We start from the raw sequence: 23,356 nt of genomic DNA, 5'->3' as shown, positions 1-23,356 counted from the left end.
GGTCAGAGTCTGAAGAGAGAGACGATGTCCACAGACGAGGGAGGGGCTGCCCGGGTATAGACCCCGTGTGTCTCTGCTTGGGAAGGCTGCTTGCTTCTGGGCTCTGCCCTTTCACAGCTTCCACCCGTGGAGGGGCCAGCTGAGGCATGCTGGGGTCTTCCCGGGGGCTGGTGAAGATGTGAGGAGATGTCAGAGTGGACCGGCCTCTGCAGGGCAGTGGGATGTGTTGGGAAGTCCTGCCTGTGGTCCTGCCGGGCAGGAAGTGGGACGTGGCGTCCAAGCGGTGACTGCAGAGGATTCTCAGGATAAAAAGTCTGGCTATTAATATTTGTTCCCAGGTCACAGATCTGTGGGGTGAGAAGGAAGTGCATTGGTGGAGGATACCTCATGCTCTGGGGATGGTTCAAGGAGTCGGGGGACAGGCCCAGAACCCCCAACCCAATATCAGGGACAGTGGCTTTGCCCTCCTTCTGGGGTAAGTCAATCAGGACATTTTCAGAGGTGCTTTTTTAAAACCTCAGGTATATATGATTTACAATATTATATTTGCTTCAGGTGTACAACATCGTGATTCAGCAAGTTTATAGATTTTAAGGAAATCAACCCTGAATAGTCATTGGAAGGACTGGATGCTGAAGCTGAATCTCCAATACTTTGGCCACCTGATGCAAAAAGCCAACTCATTGGAAAAGATCCTCATGCTGGGAAAGATTGAAGGCAGGAGGAGAAGGGGGCAACAGAGGATGAGATGATTGGATGGCATCACCAACTCAACGGACATGAGTTTGAGCAAGCTCCGTGAGTTAGCTGGTGATGGACAGGGAAGCCTGGCGTGCTGTAGCCCATGGAATCACAAAGAGTCGGACACAACTTAGCGACTAAACAGCAACATGATTATTATAAAATATTGGCTCTCTTCCTTGCGCTGTACAATACATCCTTGCAGCTTATTTCTTTTATGGACAGTAGTTTGTACTTCTTAACATTCCTCTACCCTCAGGGGCTCTTATATGTGGTCTTCCCAGAAGGAGTTTAAGGTTCATGACCCCGCTGGCTCAGATGGTCAAATCAGCTCCCACCACCTAAATTGCTGACGCTTATTCATTTCCTTTACAATAGCCCCGGTGCTCAGCGCCCGCCTGGATAGGCAGGGTGAGCAGACCCGGGGAACTTGCGCTTATCCCCAGGGCTCTGCCAGGGGCCAGGCTCACCTCTTATAGCCTCTGAGCCCCGTGTAGCTCGTAGTCACTGTCGGAGGAGTTATCAGGGTGGGTGGAGATACGGTGCAGGGCCCCTTCCAGAGCTGTGGAAAGAAAGGAGGCTGTGTGAGCAGGCTTATCCCTTCAGGACACGCAAAGACAGCCCCTCAGAGCCGAGTGCCTTTCGGCTTTTGGAAGACCACACAGGCTTCCTGAGCTGGTGGCTCAACAGCCCCGCAAGCGTTGTGATCAAATCGGCCAGTGTCCACTAATGATGCTGAGCGCCAGGCTCCCTGCGGCTTAATTGTCAGTGCCAGTCGGGGAGCATTCGTACAGGGCCCTGCAGGCCACTGGTGGATGGCTCTGTTCTGCCTCGAAGAATCTGAGGGGCCTCATTTATTGAGAAACAGGTCCTTTGGGTCACAGCGGAACTGGTGTTTAATGACATCGCGGCACGTTCTTCTCTCCAGCTGAGGGGCCAGTTAAGGCTGTATCCCTTCCGTTACCTGCCGTGACCAGCCGTCAAAGGGGCAGTTTGATCCTCCACCGTGCTCAGTCTCCTTCTCCCTCTGGGCAACCACGTGGCCCTCTGCTCAGCCCTGGCGTCATTCCTAGGAGCGCCAGCCAGTGCTTACCTGGATAAGCTGAGATCTGGGAGTTCCTGGGAGGCTGACTGTATTCGTTCTCCACGTGGGAGGCCGTGGTGTTCTCAGCCTGGGACCGGACAGTCACCGTGTGGTTGCGATGGAAAGACACTGAGCAGATTCGGGAGACGGTGTCGTTAGATGTGTCGTTCTGTTCTCCGCCTCCCCAGCTGGGGCCCAGAACTCCAGTTTCCTGTTCCCATTGTGTAACGTGGGGATAGGGAAGGGGGCGAGGACCCCCAGAAATCCCTCAGCACATACTTGTTTTCCCTTCCTTCCTGGGGATGCTCATTCTAGCAGGGCTCAGACTTTCATTTGTATTATTTTTTCACAAAATTTTTGGCCACACCCCATGGCGTGTGGGACCTTAGTTCCCCAACCAGGGATGGAACACACGTCGGAAGGTGGAGTCTTAACCACTGGACCAACTGGGATGTCCCAGGGCTGAGACTTTCAGAGCAGCTTTGGGTTGGCCGGCAAGCTGATTGGTGGGCAGGCCTTCAGTCGGTCAGCCCTCAATCACTGATCAAGCAGGGAACTGGGACATGACTGATAGGGCAAATATGGTCCCTGCCCTCCTGGAGCTGAGGGTCTTTATCTTGTAAGAAAGACTTGACCACACAGTTGAAGGATTTGGCCCTCGACGTGTGAAAGGGGAGGATGTGGGGTGGAGACGGGAGGAAGGCTGTGGTTCTACCCGCAAAAGTGCTCTGACTGTGGCCAGAAAGAAAGACGAGGGGGACCGGGGTGGGGGTTGGGCTGGCTGCATCCTAACGTCCTAAAACTGGCCTTGTAAAGTCTGCCCGTGATAAAGACACTCCATGAAATATGTAGCTTGGGCCACCCTTCTTTACATATGCCCGTTCTGGAAAGATGAACCACGCAAAAGTGCCCGTGAAGGTTCTCTGACAGGTCCTGAAGTAAAGAACTGTGCCTAGCTTTGCTTAATTCACTGATTCCCAAGTCTCTTTGATCATGGCTTCCTCTTTTCTGAGTACCACCTGCTAGCGCCCGCGGCCACAGGAACACCTTAGATGAGCACAGTGGAGTCGGAGGCCACAGGCAGCCGCTGGCTCCATCCGCGGTCAGCAGTGACCCATGACGCTGCTCCACTGGCTTCCTTCCTGAGCCCCGAGGATGCTGGCCCCAGCCCAGGGAGGAGCCTGCCTCTGGGGGATACTTACTGTTCTGGTTCATTCCCGTTGGGCCAATCCACTGGCGCTGCTTCTTCTGACGGACTGGGTGATAGAGAGGTGGCAAAAGGCACATCAGGATGGGGGTGGGGGGAGTTGAGGGGGGGAGTAAGGGAGGGGGACAGGGAAGGAGGGAGGAGGCAGCAGGTGCGTGCCGAGAGGCTGATTTTCCAGGAGAAATAGCACAAGGTGTGTAGAACAAGAATTCAGGCCTGGGAGGGCCGCCAGGACCCAGCCAACTCTGCCCACCTCTGGGCTTTCTCCCACCCGCCTCTCTAATCTCACAGCCTCATCTCCGAACGCCAAGATGACACCTACTGCATTAACCAGGTCTGCCCTCGCCCATTCGTTGGATGGGGAAACATACAGAGCTCAGACAGGAAGTGGCTCCATCAGCTGCAAAGTGGTGGAGCCAACCAGGGATACCTGTCTTCTGAGGTCAGACCCTCTGGACCCATCACAGTCTAAAGAATACCCACACCCTCCCTTGGGCCTGGAGTGGGGCCCCTCTTTGGGCCCCAGATGTGGGTGAATCAGTGATTTTCCTGCTTGTTGCTTGGAGTAGAGACAGGCCAGTGGGCAGGAGAGGGAGGGGCAGGGCTGGGCAGTGAAGCAGAGGTGAGCCCAGCCAGCTCTCCGGAGGTAGGGCCCCTCCCCTGCGGGGCTGACGTGCAGCCTTCCCCGGCAGGGGCTTCAGAGGGAGGCGGCTCAGGGCACCGTCACCTACATTTCTTCACGACCTTCTTGTAAGCCAGGGGGCCACACACGACCAGCAGCACCGCCAGAAGCACGAGGGCCAGGATAATGCTCATCACGGCGCCCACGCCCAGGCCCGCTCGGCTGGAGTTCTGGCCTGCAGGAGGCAGAGGGAGGTCAGTCCTGGCCCGGAGCAGGCGGGGGGTGGGGCATCAAAACTGTCCATTCGAGGGAAGCTCCTGGCTGGTTGGCTGGCATCCCCTAGGAACTGGCCAGCATGTGTGGGAGGCAGTTTTCTATCTGTCTGTCTGTCCATCCATCTCTGAAATCCTCATTTAGCCACCATTTACTATCTCACAATTGATCATCCAGCTCTCATTTACCACTTCTGCTATCAACTTTCCACCGTTTTCCAGTTATTTATGAGTGATCACCTTGCCTTCATCTACCAATAGCCGTCCACCCATCCATTTCTCTCTTTTACCTATTAGTCCGTTACCATTAATACAGCAAAGATGTACCCCTTCCCTTGCTTTCCTAATTTCCATCTGAAAGAGCAGAAGACGGAATAAGAGTACTATATTCACTGCTGCTGCTGCTGCTAAGTCGCTTCAGTCGTGTCCGACTCTGTGCGACCCCAGAGACGGCAGCCCACCAGGCTCCCCCATCCCTGGGATTCTCCAGGCAAGAACTAGCCTCCTGACAATTATGGCCAGTCTCCTCCTGATGGTTCCTGCTCATTGCTGTCTGAGCATGCTGTCCTCCCTCCCCCTATTCGTCATCGCTCCATCCTGTCCTAGGGCTCTCTCTCTTCAGTCCCTGGAATGTTCTTCAGAAATAATGCTCATTGACTGAGTCTTAGAACAAAAATCCAGAACCACCCTCTACCCACCACGGACCATGGCCAACTCACATGTGACAAACACCCTCTTGCAGTACGACTTTTTCTCCTCAAGCTTGTGGCACTGGGACAGTATCCCGGGGGGACAGTAGAAGCCCCCCAAGGTCTTCTCGCTGGGGTCCAGCCCCTGGTAGAAGCTGACGTTGCCGCACTGCTGCTCCCGGCACACCTCCTCCCACCGTGCCGTGCCCTTGGCCCAGGAACTGTCACATAGCGTGTCCCACTGCTGGCCCTTCCCACTGCGCACTTCCACGGAGCCTTCGCACATGTCGCTGCCCCCAACCAGGCGGCTCTGCACCTTGGGCTGGAAATCTGGGGGGAAAGCAATGGGAGGTAAGTTGGTGGGCTCGGCCGGAGCTCCCTGGGCCCCAAGCCTGCGTGCCAGGCCACTGGGACCCTGTGACACGGCCAAGTGTGGGCCCTAGCAGGGCCCAGGTCTCAGGGGGCTTGGGTACCATGTGGGAGTGCCTTCCTTTCTGCCTTTCCCTTCTTCTGGCATCCTCTCTGGCATTTTCTCCATCAAGTTCTATCCCTGGCACCTCTGGGCAGCTGCAACAGCTTGGGCACTTTCAGCGAAAAGGCCAGCATGGGGGCAGTGCCCGTCGGCAGCCCCCAGCTGCTGTCGTCCCCCACCCAGGGGTCAGTAAGAGAAGTGAGAAGTGAGAAATACGCTCCACCTGAGTCTGCTTCCCTTTTTGAAATATCCTCTCATTCTCTTGCTGCTCCCTGGGAGGTTGGAGGGCTTTTCAGAGAGGGGAAACTGAGGCCTGGGATGAGAAATACCATCTGCTTTGAGTCCTGGAGATTCACCGCTGGGAACCATACCCAGGAATCCTGCTGCCCAGGCCTTGAGCCTGGAGGGACTGGCTCTCATAAAAGGGCCTGGTGCAACAGAGAATCATCGATTTCTGCTTGTCCGCTTGGCCTGGGGGCCCATGTGTGTTCAGGTCAGAGCACTTTGTGATCTTACCAGCTGTGGCCAGTTGCTATAGCAACAGCCATCTTCAAAGCTCTAGCAAATCTTCTACTCGGAAAAAAAAAAATCAAAGGCAAGCCTTCTGGGTATGGCTTTGCAGGTTGTAGCCTGCAAGAGGGCTCAGAGCAGAGTGGTGGGTGAGCCTGGGAGCCAGCGAAGTGTTTTTTTCTCCTCAGGCTGAGAGATCCTTGGAGACTACTTCTGTCTGGAGGGGGCAGCATTTTACTAATTCACACCATGAATCCAGTGTTTTGGGGATATTCCTGCTTGCAGGATGGGCCCAGTGTTCCAGAGCAATGCTTCCCAGGTTAGTGCACATGAACCCCTGAGACTTTGCTGAAATGCAAGTCTTGATTAGTAGATGGAAGGTGGGGCCTGGGAGTCTGCATTTCTAACCAGTCAGATGAAGCTGCTAGTCGAGGACCACATTTGGAGTGTATGCGTGCGTGTGTGTGCACACATACGTGCTCAGTTGCTCAGCTGTATCCAACTCTTTGAGACTCTATAGAGGGTATTCTGCCAGGCTCCTCTGTCCATGGGATTTCCTAGGCAAGAATACTGGAGTGGGTTGCCATTTCCTCCTTCGGGGGTTCTTTCCAAACCAGGGATCGAACTCACGTATCCTGCATTGGCAGGCAGATTCTTTCCCACTGAGCTACCTGGAAAGCCCTCCACACTTGGAGTAGATGAGGCTTATACTGCAGACTCTGGAGTGATGCTACCCGAATGGAAACCCCAGCTAGTGTTCTGTGATACTGAGTAAGAAATTCAACCTCTCAGAACCTCAACTTTCCCATCTGTAAAGTAGGGATAACAATAGCACCCACCTCCTAAGCCTGTTGTGAAAAGGATGGAATGCCCTGAATGGTCCCCAGTGTGATACAAGTGCTCAGTAAGTGTGACTTCTTAAAGTCTGGACTTTACTAGAACATTTGTGATAGAAGCTACAACCTGCTGAGGTTTGCTGTGCTTACCCTTAATCTGACCTTTGATCCTTTATCCTGTTTCTCTACTGATCCTGGTTTTGGGATCCCCCAGCCCGGCCTCTGGGCCCCTTCCTCAGCCACACCGGCATCGTTAGTTTCTTCAGAGTGGCGGTGTATGACTCAGCAGCCTCTGTAGGAAGCCCCTGGGGGCTCCGCTCTGCCCTCTCCCTACCTCCTATGAGTTACCAGTGCTCCAGCCTCATCTGTCTCTGAGGCGCGTAAACTCCCCTCCTGCAAGGCTGGTCTTCTCCAAGGGCTCCATCCTTCTTGGGCCCTTGACACAAGCCACGATCCATCAAAACCACCAGAAGACCCTGCCTCCTCCCGAAAGTCCTGCTCCTCCCCAAGTGGCAGCCGAGCCAGCAGCACATTTGGGCCTGTTCTGCGTTACTTTGTGATGCCCAGGGCGTCGGGTGTGCCACCTCTCCACCGCACGACCGCCCTACCTCTCAGAGGCCAGCTCTCCGTTTCCCTTGCGTTGTCCATAGCACTAGTGCCCTGCGCTGCATGCTGGGGTTTCAGGAACCTGCAGTAAGTCACATGACCACTTCGGGACACCCACGGGTCTCAGTCTGCTCCCCACTCACCAGAACAGATGAGGCCAAGAGCTTGGCCACCCTCCCGGGGCTGCACTTTTCGGAAACACTGCTCCAGGGAGCTGCATCTTGGGTTCTGGATCTCCCAGCGGATTGGCAAGGGCCTTTGGCCTCCTGGCTTTGGTGTCTGGGCTTCCTCGGTCTCTGGCAGGGGCTTCAGGAAGGAGCCACACTGGAGGGCTGCACAGATGAGTTGCCCCAGGTCCTTGATCTCATCCTGGGGCTCGATGCCGATGGTGCCGCCCAGGCCACCGCTGTAGAACTCCACCAGGCCAGCACACCGCAGGCCCCCGGGCTCTGCCACCAGCTGAAACCTGGGAGGTGCTAGGGGAGAGAAGGGAGGGGGCAAGGACCTGAGCGCTGATGACCAGCACCCAGACCTTCCTTGTTCTTTGGTTCTAACAAACAGAGGAGCAAGTGACTGGGCAATGACCCTAGGAGTTGGTGAGGTCCCAAATATTGCATGGAACATGCTCTACAATTTTTCATGCTTATTTGAGACTCAAACATAAACATCCTGTGTTTTTATTTGCTAAAATCCGGCACCCTACCCCCAGAGCCCTCAGAATCCTTTTACCTGTGGGCTCCGGAGTGGTTGTGGGCGGGGAGGTCGTGGGAGGAGCTGTTGTCCTCGGTGGCTCTGCAAAAAAGATGCTCTGATTAGGGAGAGGCCAGGGCCCATGGAAGAGGAGGGGGTGTAGGGAGAGCTGGGAGCCACTGGCAGTATTAAGAAAGAACTGGAAGTCATGATATAAGTACCACAGGCCCCATTAAACCCACTTGACCCATACGTTGTATCTAAGCCTCCTATGAGTGCCAGCCCATTTTACAGTTGGGAAAATAGAGGTTAAGAGTAGACAATGAAGTAAGCCATTGGCAGAACCAGTTCGTCTACCTTTTCCATCCCCAGACAGGGGCCAGCACCCTCTCTGCCCTCCCCTTCCAGTTCCCCACCAGTGCATGTTTCTGAGAGGGTGGTTGTAAGTTAGTGACCCCTTCCACCTGCTTGCTCAGGCTCCAGGTCACAGGCATCCAGGTTCCGGGCCTAGCGAACCTACTGGGCCGGCTAGTCACCCACCTGAGCAGATCAGGGCCAGAGGGCCCACCTGGTGTCCCCTGTTGAGGCTGCAGTTGGAGAAGGACCCCAGCTGTCCATGGCAGATCATCAGCTTCTGGAATGGCCTGTCTTTGAAGTGATGCAATGAAGAGAGTAACAAAGGGTCCCGGCACTGCAGCTTCTGGCACAGCTTCAAGAACTGCTTGGGCATCACCTGGTAGAGTGAAGACTGGCCCCAGCTCTGGCTGTGCACTGCATACCACTCTGTCCCGTTGCTGACCTCCAGACGGCCCTGACACGGTGAGCCAGAGCCGCTCAGTCTCACGGCGAGCCCTAGGAGTCAAAGAGATGGCAAGTGGGAGGTCAGGCTGGACAGGGTCCTCCACGGGGGCCCCTCCCTGTACCCTCCCCACCTGGGACCCCAAGTCAGCCAGGCTCCCTCTACCCACGGGATCCTCCCACCAGCTTTGCTCCTCCTGTGAGTTTCATCCTCAGAGTCCCTTCGGGGACTTTCCAGAAACTCATGCTGGTGGTGCTCTGGTTCCAGGTGGTCCCTTAAAAACCAAGTCCAGGAGGACGGGGCTCGAGACCTCAGGGAAACCTGAAGCAGTGAACGAGGAGTTCTCAGCATCCACTGCCCAGCAGAATCACTCCCCACCCCCTGCCTTGAAATTCTCTTTCGATAGACCCCAGATAGGGCCCAGTGCCTGATTTTTTTCTCTCTATCCAACTTTTAAAATCAGTTTTATTGAGGCATGATCTATCTACAGGGACATGCATGCATTTTAAGGGCACTTGTTCAATGAAATTTGACACTTGTATCCACACCTGCAGCCCTCACTGTGCTCGGAGAACACAAAGAACTTTCCCATCGCCCAGAAGTTCCCTTGTGCCCCTTCACAGCTGATTTCCCTGAATCCAGCCTCAGGCCTCCAGTGATCTGCTTTCTGTCACTAGAGATGAGTTCTGCCTGCTCTCAAATGTGATATAAGTAGAATCGTGTGGCAGGTCCCATCTGGCTAGCATTTGGAGTTAGCATGTCATTGCAGGCTTCCAGGTCCCAGTTCAGGGCCTGCCAAGGACCCCGCAGCCCCTTCTGACTGCCTGGTAGCTTCAGGAGACCCTCTTGCTACATTTACCTCCAAATACATTCAGCCTGATATTATCTCAGGACATGTGAAAAAGAGAGGTCTGTGGTGAAGGTAGCCTGGGGACTGCTGGATTTGAAAATGCTTAACAGAGTTCCTTATTGCAGGACTCCTCAGACCCTTCACCTGGCCATTGTCCCCTGTCAGGCTCTAAGGTGGGATATAGTATGGCCTATGCTTTGTCCACCGAGTTCCATGGATCCCTGTTTGGGAAACACTCACCTCTAGGATTAAAGTCCAAGACATTTAACACACATCACAATCTGGGGCAGCCTCTGCTGCAAATGTCTCTGGCCAGGGAGCATCTGGCAGGACTGGATAGGAAATAGGACTTTGCAAGATGCATTTATGGGCCAGTACACTTTCTGTACCCGACGAGTGGACTGTAATAATAGCTAGCATGAGAACTAGCATTTGCATGGTACTTTATGGCTGTCTAGGGCAGCTCTCTGCAAATGGGCCTCTTTAGGGTGCGTGAGTGTGTGTGTGCGTGCCTGGACGCGTCTGCATGCGAGTGTGTGTTGGGGGGGTACTCTCTCTCTCTCCCTGTAAGGTGAGATTCACTCTGATGAAAAGATGGTAGGTCCCCCTACAGCCTGATGGAGTCGCAGCCCTGCTCCATGCCCCCCTCTTCGCATGGCTCTTCCTTACCTCGCTCCTCCACCTTGAGCCCTCCGAGGCAGGAAGTGACTGCGGAAAGGAGAGAGGAGGGTCAGGAAGTGAGGTCTCTCCCCTGCTCCCGTCTCCCCACCTCACCTCTGCCCGCAGCCTGATCAATGGCCTATTCTGCCCCATGCCGCCGTCATGGGGTTCAGGGACCGGAGTTTTCACACTGCAGGTTGTAACCCTTAGGTGGGTCACGAAATCAATGTTGTGTGTTGCAGGCATCAATTTTCTTTCTTACTTTAAAACTTGACTTTTTCAATGAACATGTGAAATTGATTTTCTTTTAGTGCACAGTTCTAGGACTATAAACACACACACGGATCTGCATGATCACTGTCACCGTCAAGGTGTACAGTTCTGCGCAGCCCTCAAACACTTCCTCATGCTAGTCCTCTGTAGTAATATGCAGCATGGCAACCATCAACTTTTTTAAAATTCTGTAGCAATGCAACCGTCAACTTAAAGTATATTTTTCAAACTTTTGACAGCACCCCATCTTAGTTCCCTAACCAGGGATCGAACCCATGCCTCCTGCATTGGAAGGTGGAGTCTTAACCACTGGACCCACCAGAGAAGTCCCTACAACCCTCAGCTTTTTAAAAAATGAAATGGACGAGAATAGAGAATGTCAGAACGCATCATGTTTTGTGAAGATAAGGCTCAGTTTTTGTGTGCTGGGTGTCAACATAAAAATATCCTGAATGTCACTTTCAATCAAAAAAAAAAAAAAAAATCAAACATCTTAGTTCTAGAGAGCTGAGAAACTAGCCAGCATGGGAACCTAGGACATTTTGCTACTTTCTAGAACTCCCAAGGCAGGATAGAAATGAAAAAATTTCTCTCCAACAGCTCCTAGTTTAGGAGGAGGAAATCTGAGCTCAAAGAGGCAGTGGGACTTGCCCAAGATCAAGCAGTCAGTTGGTAAAGGAGCCCAGTGGACACGTCGTTTGGGGAGAACTGATCTACCCCTTGGCAGGCTCCTGCCTGGGCCCCTTCAATAGGAATGTGGGCCCCTAGGAAGTCCCACTTCCTCCCAGCCTCGTCTAGAAGGAGCAAGTGGTCCTCCACTTGTGGAGCAAGTGGTCAAAGCAGGTAATCATCACCCTCTTGGCAGAGCAGCTCATGGCTGACTCAAATGTAGCTGGGAGAGGTTTGATACGGGTGGGTATGAGTGGGGTGGCACACTTGTGCGGCCTCCAAGCCCACACTCCAATTTACTGCTGGGCTTCATCAGTCATGGAACAAGCGGTTTGGTTTCTGTCTGCCCCCAGGGCTCACTTTTCAACTGGGAACTGGGGACACTATTGGGCCAGGGTGAGTACTTTATATAGCAAAGGGCTGTGTTTAAGTTGCTTTTGAGAGATTGTTGCTGGCTGTAAAAAAGCCTAGTTTTGCCTGAGTGTTCTGAAGCTGATGGTAGAATTTTAAAGGAAGTCACGCTCCACCAGCCTGGCCCTCTCTCCCAACCAAGATTCCTTGTAATGACTTGGCAGCCTGTGGTAAGTTTCATCCATCCTGGCAAGAGCCCACCATAGTTGTCCTGAGAGTCCTGGGCCTCAGAAGGGGAAGGTATTTCTAATGCAGAAACCATGTCAGGCCCAGAGCTCTGCCCTCGGCTGGGAGAGGGTTGACCAGCTGTCGATCATCCAATCTGCTGCAATGGGCAGGATGGCCTCAGGAGGACATGGTGAAGACATTTGGCTCACTTGGTGATGAGGAGGTAGGAGGCCCTTTGTTCTGCCCTCACCTTTCACCCCTGACCTCTTACCTCTCTCGGTGCCAATTCCCAGTGGGAATGGGGCTGTCTACTTTTAGGGAGTCATTTCTTTGGCTAAACCCTGAGGGTTGAGGCAGCTTGAAGTGGTGCTAATGAGAAGAGGGGACCTAAAGATCCACCCTTTGGTGCTCCATGCTGCAGGAAAGTTTCTCAGGCACTGGGGCTCTTCGCTGGGTCTGAGTAAGAGTTCTGCCACATCCTTGGCCCCTCTGAGCCTCAGTTTCCTTGTCTGTGGCACGGGAACGAGAAAGGGACCAGTTTTATAGCAATGTTATGAGGATGAGCTGAAACAATCTATGTAAAAGCCTTGGCCCAGGGCCTTCCTGGCCAGCATTCTCCATCCGGCATTCCGTGCTCAGAGCTGGTGTTGCCGGTTGTGGAGCTGGCTGGGCCTGTGGCACAGGTGGGTGGACTGCAGGCCTGCTTGGGAGTTTTCCCACGGGGAGAGGTCTGGGTCTGGATGCTTGGAGAGCTGGATCACAGGGCTTGCTGCCCCCTTTCTCACCTGAGAACTTCATATTCCCAAAGTCACCACAGCCAACCTTTGTTGCTGCTGCTGCTAAGTCGCTTCAGTCGTGTCCAACTCTGTGCGACCCCATAGACGTAAGCACACCAGGCTCCCCTGTCCCTGGGATTCTCTAGGCAAGAATACTGGAGTGGGTTGCCATTTCCTTCTCCAATGCATGAAAGTGAAAAGTGAAAGTGAAGTTGTTCAGTCGTGTCCGACTCTTAGCGACCCCATGGACTGCAGCCTACCAGGCTCCTCTGTCCGTGGGATTTTCCAGGCAAGGATACTGTGTGGGGTGCCATTGCCTTCTCCATTGTTAACAGCAACTACCAATTATTGAACACCTACTGTATACTCAGCCCTCGGGAGGGTAGTTCCTTACAGATATGGTTGTTTATCTTCCAGATGGCCCCACAATGTGAGCTGAATACATGTTCGATATAGACGTCTGTTCAGGGTGAAACCACAAGGGCCTGGATTCGAATCACAAGTCTGCCTTCCAAACCCATCTCTCTGCCTTCTGCCACCTATCTGGGCCTCCAAAGGGCCGAGTCCTCAGAACGGACAAACGAGCAGAAATGAGCATGACTTAGACCCTGACTCTGGTGCTGGAGCCTCCAGACCCCAAAGCCCCTGAGGGCAGGGACTGGGCCTGACCACCCTTGCTGATCTCACATGGAACAGCCAGAGAAAGACTGCACAACCTGAGAAACAAGGACAATTCTAAAAAAGAAAAGGCCTGGTGGAGACAAGGCGTCTATGTGAACCAGGGCTTCACCTTCCTTCTGTGAGCCTGACTGGCCTCAGGTGAGCAGCATTTCTTGTCACCGTCACTGTGACCATCATTGTCACCACCACCCCCTCAAAACACAGTCACTGTCACCATCAACATAATCACCACCCATGTTGCCATCACCACCACCTCTACCATCACCATAAACACTTCCATAGTACGTACTTTCTCCCAGACATTTTCATACGTGAACTCTCTCAAACCTCACCGCAGCTCTGAGAAGCTGGCACTATTATTTTGACCTTCTCATTTTATAGATGAGGGCACAGAGAGATTAAATAACCTGTTAAGCAACTGATGAGCCACTGGGGCCAGGCCTCCAAGCCAGGCCACCTGGCACAGTGTCTGTGCTTTTGACCACTGGGCTGAGCTGCCTCCCTTCCCTTCAGTGGAAGCCTGTGTTGGCCTGCTTTGTGTTTCACTGATTCCTGCATATTCCTGGCATGCAAACCTGATGAAAAGGAGTGAATTTGAAATCCCTTTCAGCTAGCGAAACATCCTATGGGAAGACTTTCCCTGAACTTGCTGTGTGATCTTGGCAAATCACTCAACCTCTCTGGGCTTGGTCTCTTCGTTTGTAAAGTGAAGACCTTAGATTCCACCCTCCCTCACCTTCCTTTCAGTTCATACTTCCAGGATCCATAATCTCTGGTTCCTGATGTATCTCAGCCACAGGCAGGCAGGCGTGGGCAGGTGAGATGCACGACTGACTGGGAGGCTTCCTGGGTGCTGCTTCTTCCTGTCTGTCCAGGGATCTGCCAGCTTTTGATTTGTCCACAACTTATTTTTATTCTTTTAGCTGCTTCTCACAGGGGCTGGACCAGCATCCTGCTTCCCTGAACCCTGCAGACCCTCTCCCTGACTACACCTTAGTTAGCCCAGAGGTCTGGGCTAAGGATGCAACCAGAGGTCCAAGGCTTTGCTGCTGCAGAACCTGCCAACAGAAGCCTGGGGACCCTACAGACCATGAGGGACGCTAGTCATGAAAGTATCGCGCCACTCCCCAATCCATCATCTACCACCACAATCTGAGCAGCCAGGACCAGGGCCCTTCCTTTCCATGCCAACCTCTCCTCAGAGCCCCCACTATTTCAGGCTTAAGATTGGCTGAGCCAGAGAAAGCTCGGGGCTGAAAAAGCCAGAGAGGCAATAGGAAGGCTTTTTCATGCTCCCTGAGCTCCTCTCCTCATCTCTGCCTTTGCAGAGATTGAGCTGTTTAGACCCTGCTGCCCTAAGGAGGTCTCAGGTGGGGAGTAAATGAATTTTTGAAAGCAACTCTGAGATATTTACGCACTCATCCCCTCCCTTGCCTCTCCTCTTGCACCCTTCCCCTCCCCGCCACCCCCCCCACACACACCATTCTGGATGGTTCTCTCTTCGGTTCCCTCTACTGCAACACTTTGAGCCGCATCAGGCCACAGATGAGTTTTATTTGCTCAGCAGAGTGTTAAAAAATTGGGGAAGCGAGCCCGTTATTTTTAAAAGTTTCTTTTTTTTTCTTTTTCCTCTTCTTATTTATTTTTCGGCCTCATACACAGCATGCAGGATCTTAGTTCCCTGACCAGGAATCAAACTTGTGTCCCCTGCAGTGGAAGCACAATATTAACCCCTGGACCACCAGGGAAGTCCCTTGCTTCTCTTTTTTATAAAAAATCCCAAGATCGAGATATTTTTGAAAAATAAGTTTTCTGTGGCTCAGGCGATAAAGAACCTGCCTGTAATGCAGGAGACCCGGGTTCAATCCCTGTATCGGGAAGATCCCCTGGAGAAGGGAATGGCTACTCCATTATTCTTGCCTGTGTTCACTCCAGTATTCTTGCCTGGAGAATTCCATGGACAGAGGGGCCTGATGGGCTACAGTCCACGGGGTCGCAGAGTCAGACACTACTGATTGACTAACTCTGCTTCTGGTCATGCGGGGCTGCACTGCCGTGAGCCCTAGGGCAGTCAGTTAAGTTCTATGCAGGTTTGCCAGCGTCCTTGGGGCACCCTACTGTCCCCCTGCATCTGGAGAGCCTCAGCGGCAAACATATGATGGTTTCTGCAGCGAAACATATGAATTTTCACACCAAGTGGGATGCGTGAAGATTATAAATAGTCTCCTATTCGTTCAGGCCAGGATTTGCAGTGTATGCATTTGCTGGAAATTTACAAATCCTTTTTGGAATCGCAGATGCAAGCTGGTGAGCCTGTATTATTGCTCCCACTTTACAGCAGAGCCTGAACTTGCCTCAGGAGGCTGGCTTCAGAGACTGTACCCTTTATGCCGGCCTCAGACCCACTCGTGGGCCCTCCTGGACCCGCAAGCACCTCTGATCACAGTCCCTATGTACTGAGAAATGGAGGCAAGAGCGAGGCCCGCCTTGGGGAGCCCTGCCTTGCGAGGGTCCAGTGGGCACGGGGATCCCAGGGAGGTGCTGGGACTTCACTGATGATAAAAACGGGGACAGCCACCTCTTACCCCATGTAGACCCGCGGACAAGGGTTTTACATGGGAGACCCCATTTCTTCCCTACATCCTCAATCATGGGGCCTGTCATCACCCTATTTTCCAGATAAGGAAACTGACAGACCAATTTAGTGCAGTTAGGAAGTCAGATGTTCCCTTTTTTCCATTAACAGTGATTCCCTTTAATGGTGCCTAACATTCTTATCAATTTACAGCAAACACAGTAGGTCCACTGCCTTTGGGGCACTTTCTGTATTTTCCTTCCTTCGGCCTCTGATGGGAGGCTGGGTCAGGAGGCCAGGAATCCTGATTTTCTGAAACGACACTTGTCAGTGGAGCCCTGTTAGCCTGAATCTGCATCAGGGCTTCAGGGAAACAAAGATCATAAAGGGCCAAAATTCTGTTTCTCTGGTGCAGCACCAGATGAAGGGTTGGTTTTTGATTAGGAGCCTTTTTATGTGCAAAATGCTCAGAGAATCACATGAGGTTCATGCCAGGAGAAGCTGGGGGTCTGGAGCCCACAGAAGGAACAGAGGATTTGGGTTTCTAATCTCACCCACCCAGAGCCTGCGCCAATAGGCGTCAGCGAGCAGCTCCTGGGCAGAATGGCCTTTGTATCTGAACTGCGATTCCACGCTTTCCCTGGTGGCCTTGTTTGTCTAATTGAATTTGCATGAGTTTCACACTTGCCGTATGTGGTTCCACTGTCACACGGACCAGCCCTCCTTTCTTTTCAGAGCCTCACTTACTCCAAAACCTGCACAAGGGCTCATATCCACAGCCCTGTGAAGAAGGGATGGACCTCATCTCTACTTTCAGATCAAGAAACTGATGTTCAGAGAGGCTGAGCGACTAGCCCAAGGTCACACAGCCTGCTGGTGGTAGGGTCAGGACAGAAATCTCATCACCATCACTTGACAGGGCCCTATGGGGCTCTACCACTGGGAGACCCCAGAGCCTGCTGGCCCCGTGGTACTGATGGGGAAACTGAGGCCAGAGAGAAGGAGGGCTTCACCCCACAGGGGCGTCTGTGGGACCCTTGTTGCCTCTGCCGACCGTCACTAATTTCCTGTTCTGTTCCCACCACACATCTCCCAGTTGTGCCCCCAGGGAGAAGGGAGTACCAGATTCCTGTGGGAACGTGAGGGTCAAGCTCCCCAGGGGTACACAGCAACGACAGGGCAGGAGTGGTGACACGGTAGTTAGAGGAAGTAACACTGGGCCACGGCCCCCATGCTATCTGCAATTCAAAGCCAAAACAAAGTCTTTTTGACACATTTGGTGGGAAGGTATTTATGTTGTTAGTGCACAAACGTAGTTGCACTGCAGAAATGGGAATGTGTTTGATTACAGAGTGTTGCCCAGACCTCTTTGGTGTGTTGTGAGCATATACACAGCAGGACCTTCCACTGCCTGGAAAATTCTGAGTTCCCAAATGCATCCAGCCAGAGGTTCAAGATAACAGCTTGTCGACCTGGAGAGGTCCCGTTTCTCTCCAGGGTGCTCAGCACCCTTTTTCCTCGGCTTGGCCCCAGGTGCCTCGAGTTTGTTGGAGAAAATACCCCATCCTCACGGAGGCCTTCATGGCTGCCCTGCCACCAGCCTACATGTGACTGCCACCTTCCTTCCTGGGCCCGCATGGCGCAGTGGAGTCTCTCACTTCCTTCGTGTATTTGCTCAAATGTGATCTTCTTATGAAACCCACTGCACCCTCTCTGGGTACAGCACCGCCCCCAGAGCCCCTAACCCCCAACCCCAAATCACTCCTGACCTCCCAACACCCATATAATCCTTGACTTGCTTGTCCCTTGTCTGTCTCCCCATCACACCTCCGTCTACGATGTCAGCTCCAGCTGGACAGGAATTTTGAGTGTTCACTGCTGTGTCCCTGGCACTTAGAATAACAGGTGCTCAATAAATACTTGCTGTCTGAATGAATGAATGAACCAGATTTAAGGATAACAATTATCCTTTGAGATGGGTACAGTGGTTATCCCCATTTTATAGATGAGAAGGCTGAGTCTCAGAGGCATGTTCCTGTCATTTGTGAGTGATCTCAAAGGCATCAAACCCAGTTCTGCATTGCTTCAAAGCCCCATAGGCCTTTGCACGTGTGCACGCACAACACAGGCACATATATGGGGGCACACACACACACACATGCTCACAAGGTACCCACGTGCATGCACACAGAATAGGCATTCAGTCAGATTTGTAGGATGGCAAAGTCCCTCCATGGTCCCCTGGTTGCTGCAGGGAGACCCCTCTGAGCTGTTGGCACAGGACAGGGTGACCGGAGGGGTCAGTGGGGGCCCTGAGCTCCCAGGTCTTCTGCTCCCTGCTGGAGGTGGGGAATCAGGGCTTCTGGGGGCCTGATTCTTTGCACTCAGAGCCAGCAATGGCCTCAGCTCTGCACCCTGAGACTTCAGACCAGGCGGTAGGCTCACAGTGGGCATCCCCTCTCCCCACCTCCACTGTGGACATCCAGCTCCTCTAGGCCTGTCCTGCTTGTTGCCTTCACCCTCCACGTGCCCTCTGCCTGGGTCACTCCTCCCGCTTTTCTCTGCCTGACTGGATCCTTCCATCATTCGGGTCTCAGATGAGGTCATCTCCTCAGAGAGCAGCCCCTCGGGCTGGGGGCCCCGTCAAATGTGAACTTGGTCCCAGAGGCTCAGTGGTTACTGTTTCCTTCATCACACTAATGACAAAATTTAGAAATTTGTAAAATTTCGGGTGCTCCCTCCATGAGGGGGGCTCTTGTCTGGTTCACTGCTGTATCCCCAGAGCTTTACACAGAACTGGGCACATAGTAGATGCTCAATAAATATATGGAAATGAAGAAACGAATGAATCATTAGCCAGAACAGGAAGATTGGAGGACAGAAAGCCTCATCGCTAGGCTCAAGTCTTCCCCACTGGGTCCTGCCTCACCTGGCTTCTTGTTGATTCTGATAAAAATGATAATAATAAATTCACATAATAAACAATAATCTTTATGATAAATTATATAATAAATTTATGTATTTATTATGTACACATAGGCTTCCCTGGTGGCTCAGACAATAAAGAATCTGCCTGCAATGCAGGAGACCTGAGTTCAGTCCCTGGGCTGGGAAGATTCCCCTGGAGAAGGAAATAGCAACCTACTTCAGTATTCTTGCCTGGAGAATTTATTATGTATAAATAATAAATAAGTTATGTAATTATGTTACTATATAAATTAATTAATTATTATTATTAATGCTTACTCAGCACTTACTATACAAGCTAATGTTCCTACTGAAATCTACATTCATTGATTCATTTAATCCTTAGAAATTGCTATAAGACAGGTGCTATTATTGTTCAAGTTTCACATAGGAGGACGCTGAAACTTACAGAATGGGTCCATAGTCACCTAACTGGCAAGGGAGGAGACCAGAATTCAGACTGCTGAGTCCGTGACTTTCCCACACCTTAGTGTCAGTTTCTGTAACCCTGGTGGCCAGACCTGAGTGGCGGGGTAGTGATCAGAGCTGCCTCCATGCCCCACCTTCAGCAGGTGAGCCCCTGGTAGGTTGGAGCTAAGAGTAGCTGTGGAGAAAAGCAAGCTGTTGGTATTCCCATGTACCAAAGGTCCCCAAGCCATGGGCACAACTCTCGTGGCCAGACAGGAGGCCGAAGTGTGCCCAGGGCTCTGGCGTTGGGCCGTCCCTGCTTAGAACAGCTTGAAGGGTGCCTGTGCTGCCTGCTCAACCCTGGGCCTAGGTGTCCCCAACCCTTGGTGGCTGTCTGTCTGCTGGTGGCGGTTGTGTCCTGCGGCCATTTTCCTAGTCGTGGGAGTGGCTTTGGTGCGTCTTTGCTCTTGGTCAGGGCCACGGAGGGGCTCCATGGGAGCAGGAGCGCTGGGCTGGGGTGGGCTCTGCAGCTCATCAGCTGCTCCTCCCGGACCTCAGTTTTCCACACTATAAAATGGGGGCAACGGGCCCTGCTTACTAGGTTGCTTACTAGGCTACCTGCTTACTAGGCTGTTGTGAAGCTTTCAGAAGAAAATGGCTTTCAAAATATTTCTTAAGCTGTGACCCACTGAATAGTGAAAATGTTTATTATCCATCAGTTTCACCCACACACATACACACTGGGAACCCTGTGCTCCTGGACTTCTGGATGGTTCCTATACTCTGGTGAGGGCCCTGCCTTCCGGACTCTGGGCTCTGCTGGGCCTGATCCTGCCAGGAGCCTTGCCCTTGATGGGATTCAGGGGGAGGCCTGCAGAGAAGGATCTCACCCCCACCTTCAGCTGGGAATCTAAGGCGGGAGAGGGGGGGTGAGGGGGTTGTGTACTTAGTCGCTCAGTTGTGTCTGACTCTTTGCAACCCCATGGACTGTAGTCTGCCAAGCTCCTCTGTCCATGGGGATTCTCCAGGCAAGAGTACTGGATTGGGTTGCCATTCCCTCCTCCAGAGGATCTCCCCAACTTAGGGATCAAACCCAGGTCTCCTACATTGCAGGCGGATTCTTTACCACCTTTACCTCCCCCTCCCCTGAGCCACCAGGGAAGGGGAGGCTTAGGACCTTGGTTTTTGGAATCTCCAGGGCCAAGGAGGCCACAGCAGCTGCTCAGGAAGGTACTGGAAAGTAACCAGGGCCCATCCCTCAGCCTCCACCCTGGGGACAGAAGGCACTTTGCATCTCCTGCAGATCCATGGAAGAACAGTTATTAGAATATATGTGCACATGAGCCATCACCACATGCCCAGGGGGAAGGCAAGCTACATGCAGAAGCCATGTTTCGCCTATGAAAACACACACACGTGCACACACACCTCTCGCACACATATTCACACATACACACCCTTTTCTAGGAGGGCTGAGGTGCCCTGCTAAGCAGGCTATGTCCCCTGAGTCCTTTCCTCCTAAACTGGGAAGCCTCAAGCTGCCATCTGTTCTCACCTGTTCCCGTCCTGAGTCAGTCACCTCTCTCAACTGCCACACCTTCCAAACCCTTGAGAAGTGGTCAGATCTCACCCAGTTCACCCCTCTGCATTTTATAAATAAGGAGGTAGGCCTGGAGAGGCTCGAGTCCTATATGAGGTCGTACAGGGCCAAACTTAGACCCCAGGGTTCAGACCACAAAGTACAATGATCTCACTTGTCTCCCGCTTGCTCAGCATCCTCCCCACCGGCCAGTGTCGCTGATGCCCCAGCAACAGGGCTCCAGTCCCGAGCTAGCGTCCCAAGACCTCAGGGATGGAGGGCTGCCTCTTCCACCATCTCCCCTCCAGCAGACAGGAGACCCCAGGCTCACCCACCCCAAACCTTATCCCCAGCCAGCTTCTCCAGAGGCCTCAGGTCATTTCCACAGTCACCCTTGGGCAAGGGTTAGGAAGTCCCTATCCAGGCACCTCGCTCCAGTACTCTTGCCTGGAAAATCCATGGACAGAGGAGCCTGGTAGGCTGCAGTCCATGGGGTCGCTAGGAGTCGGACACGACTAAGTGACTTCACTTTCACTTTTCTCTTTCATGCATTGGAGAAGGAAATGGCAACCCACTCCAGTATTCTTGCCTGGAGAATCTCAGGGACGGCGGAGCCTGGTGGGCTGCCGTCTATGGGGTCGCACAGAGTCGGACACGACTGAAGCGACTTAGCAACAGTAGCAGCAGCATCCAAGTCTGGAGTGACAGCAGACCCAGTGTGCGCTCACATCTGCCTGGGAGGTCTGACTGAGGCCCCTGGGATGGAAACAGAGTGACTAGGAACTAAGACTTCTGTTTTTGACATCTGCTCAACTGCGATCTGGTCCCCACCCTGCCTTGGCCCGCTCGTCCAGAGCATCACCAGAATTGCCCAGGAGACGGTGAGTTTCCTGTCCCTGGAGGCACCCAAGTAAAGGCTGGACACTCATAAGACAGGGGTGAGGGTGGGTAGCTGCAGAGGGAAGCCGGCACCGAATGAGAGCTGAACAACTGAAGTTCTAGGCTCAGAGCCTGATCTGAGGATGGATTCCACCTGGAAGGGGACAGTAAGGTCCCCAACCCTCCAACAGTGCAAGAGAGAAGGAGAGGTGGGGCCCTTGTGGTGGACGAAGCAGAGCCCAGAGCCGAGCTGGGACTGGGGGACAAGACAGTGATCCTGGTGGCCCCAACTCTCTGCAATACTCCAGAGAGGTGACATGCAGGCCTGAGTCAGACCGAGGGATCTGATGCTGGCATCTTCTCTCTTGTACCCCGAGCCCAGGTACCCCCGGCAGACGCCCCAGAAGGGGTACTCACCCAGCAGCTCCAGCAGGTACAGGGCGGCCAGTGGCGGATGCTGAGACCCCATGGGCGCGGCCTCCTCCCACCTCAGCCTCCGAAGCTGGCAAGCTCGGCGCCCAAGTTGAGGGTGTCTGGCCTTGTGTCTCCCTCTCTGGGAGGAGGGGGCGGGGCGGACAGGGCTCAGGCAGGGGTGGGACAGGGGAGCAGGCAGTGCGGAGCCTGCGTCACCCGTGTTTGAAGTTGAAACTGTCAACTTCCTCCTCGGTAAAAAACCATCTGCTCCAGTTCGACTGGCGGTCCTGGTCTCTGCCAGCTTCCTGCCCAGGGTGCCCAGGCCTGGGGCAGTGCCTATGGCCAGGGGGCGGGGGTGGGGGTGGGGGCGGTCCTAGACCAGGATGAAGGGAAAGAGGCTGGGGGGATTGAGAGGGAAAGGGGACACATCTCACCAGTGAGCCCTTAGCTGTCACGAGTGGGAGGTGGTGGGCACCCCCCCAGTCCTTGCAGCAGACTCTGATGAAAAACCCCACCCAACCCTCCATCTCTGTTGTGGGGATGAGGTGGGAATTGGAGGTGAATCCCCACAGGTAGTATTTTATGAGAAAGCACAGGAGAGGGGTCCTCCATGGATGCTAGACTTACATCAGGCTGTGTGTGGATGGTGGAATCTCTGTATCAGTGTTGCTGAAATAACCCTCTGGCTGTTGAGGAAAAGGCAGGCTGGCTGGCATTCTGCAAAGCATATGCGGGGAAGGGCTCAGCCTCTCCGAGGCCTGGGCTCAGGTCCCTCACTCCAAGAAGGGTAGATGGAACCCAGACTCCGGCTCCTTGGGGCTTTTCATAATCTGGGCCATGCCAGGCAGGGACGAAGTGGTTCAGGGATGTGACAGTAGCCGAGTGCGAAGAGTTGGAGGGTAAGAGTTGGAGCCAGACCTTGCAGCACCCGCCCCCTCCGGCCCCCACCCAGCACCCTGCCTGGGGCTGCGGGGGAGAGCCTCTCCCTCCCTGGGTTCTGAGGTTTTCTCAGCTCCCAGCATCCAACACTCCCCTGTGTCTGCTAACATGGGACCGGGAGGCTGCTGGGAAGCTTGAATCCATTCCCCACAGGGAATGATCGAGGTCTGGGATCGAGACCTGTTATAAGTGCGACTGGGGGGCACACTCACCACCTCAAGTAGGATTTGGAGGTGCCTCCACACCTCCCCAGAGGTGACACGGAGGCATCAGGCAGCCACTTTCCAGTGCTGCAACCTTTTTCTCCCTATTGCACCCCCTCCTCCTCAGCCTCACCATCCGTCCTTCCTGTCCTGTAACGGAAATCCCAGACTTTTCATCCTTCCTTCAGTTGGGTTTGTTTATCCAACAAATCATTGCCCCAGGCTAAGCACTGGAAGGGCTTCCTCGGTGGCTCAGATGGTAAAGAATCTGCCTGCAATGCAGGAGAGCTGGGTTTGATCCCTGGGTTGGGAAGACCCCCTGGAGAAGGGAATGGCTATCCACTCTAGAATTCTTTTCTGGAGAAGCACCAGAGAT

The 23,356-nt window shown here is 53.4% G+C and overlaps 1 protein-coding gene across 1 annotated transcript; it reads right to left on the bottom strand.

Moving 5' to 3' along the window:
* On the bottom strand, nt 1-21,927 carry CD5 (CD5 molecule). Its single transcript, XM_052662326.1, has 11 exons — nt 21,842-21,927; nt 10,048-10,086; nt 8,270-8,581; nt 7,769-7,831; nt 7,183-7,515; nt 4,646-4,945; nt 3,764-3,889; nt 3,028-3,081; nt 1,835-1,954; nt 1,212-1,303; nt 1-347 (listed from the first exon to the last, which is right to left on the bottom strand). Exons 1-10 carry the CDS (start codon nt 21,891-21,893, stop codon nt 1,215-1,217), a joined length of 1,488 nt encoding a protein of 495 aa, XP_052518286.1. The 5' UTR covers nt 21,894-21,927; the 3' UTR covers nt 1-347; nt 1,212-1,214.
* Nucleotides 21,928-23,356: the final 1,429 nt, after the last annotated feature.

This window comes from Budorcas taxicolor, chromosome 25 (assembly GCF_023091745.1).
Source record: "Budorcas taxicolor isolate Tak-1 chromosome 25, Takin1.1, whole genome shotgun sequence".
Taxonomy (NCBI): domain Eukaryota; kingdom Metazoa; phylum Chordata; class Mammalia; order Artiodactyla; family Bovidae; genus Budorcas; species Budorcas taxicolor.
The sequence above is the reverse complement of the archived record's forward strand: the minus strand, read 5'-3'. Positions and strand labels throughout refer to the sequence as shown.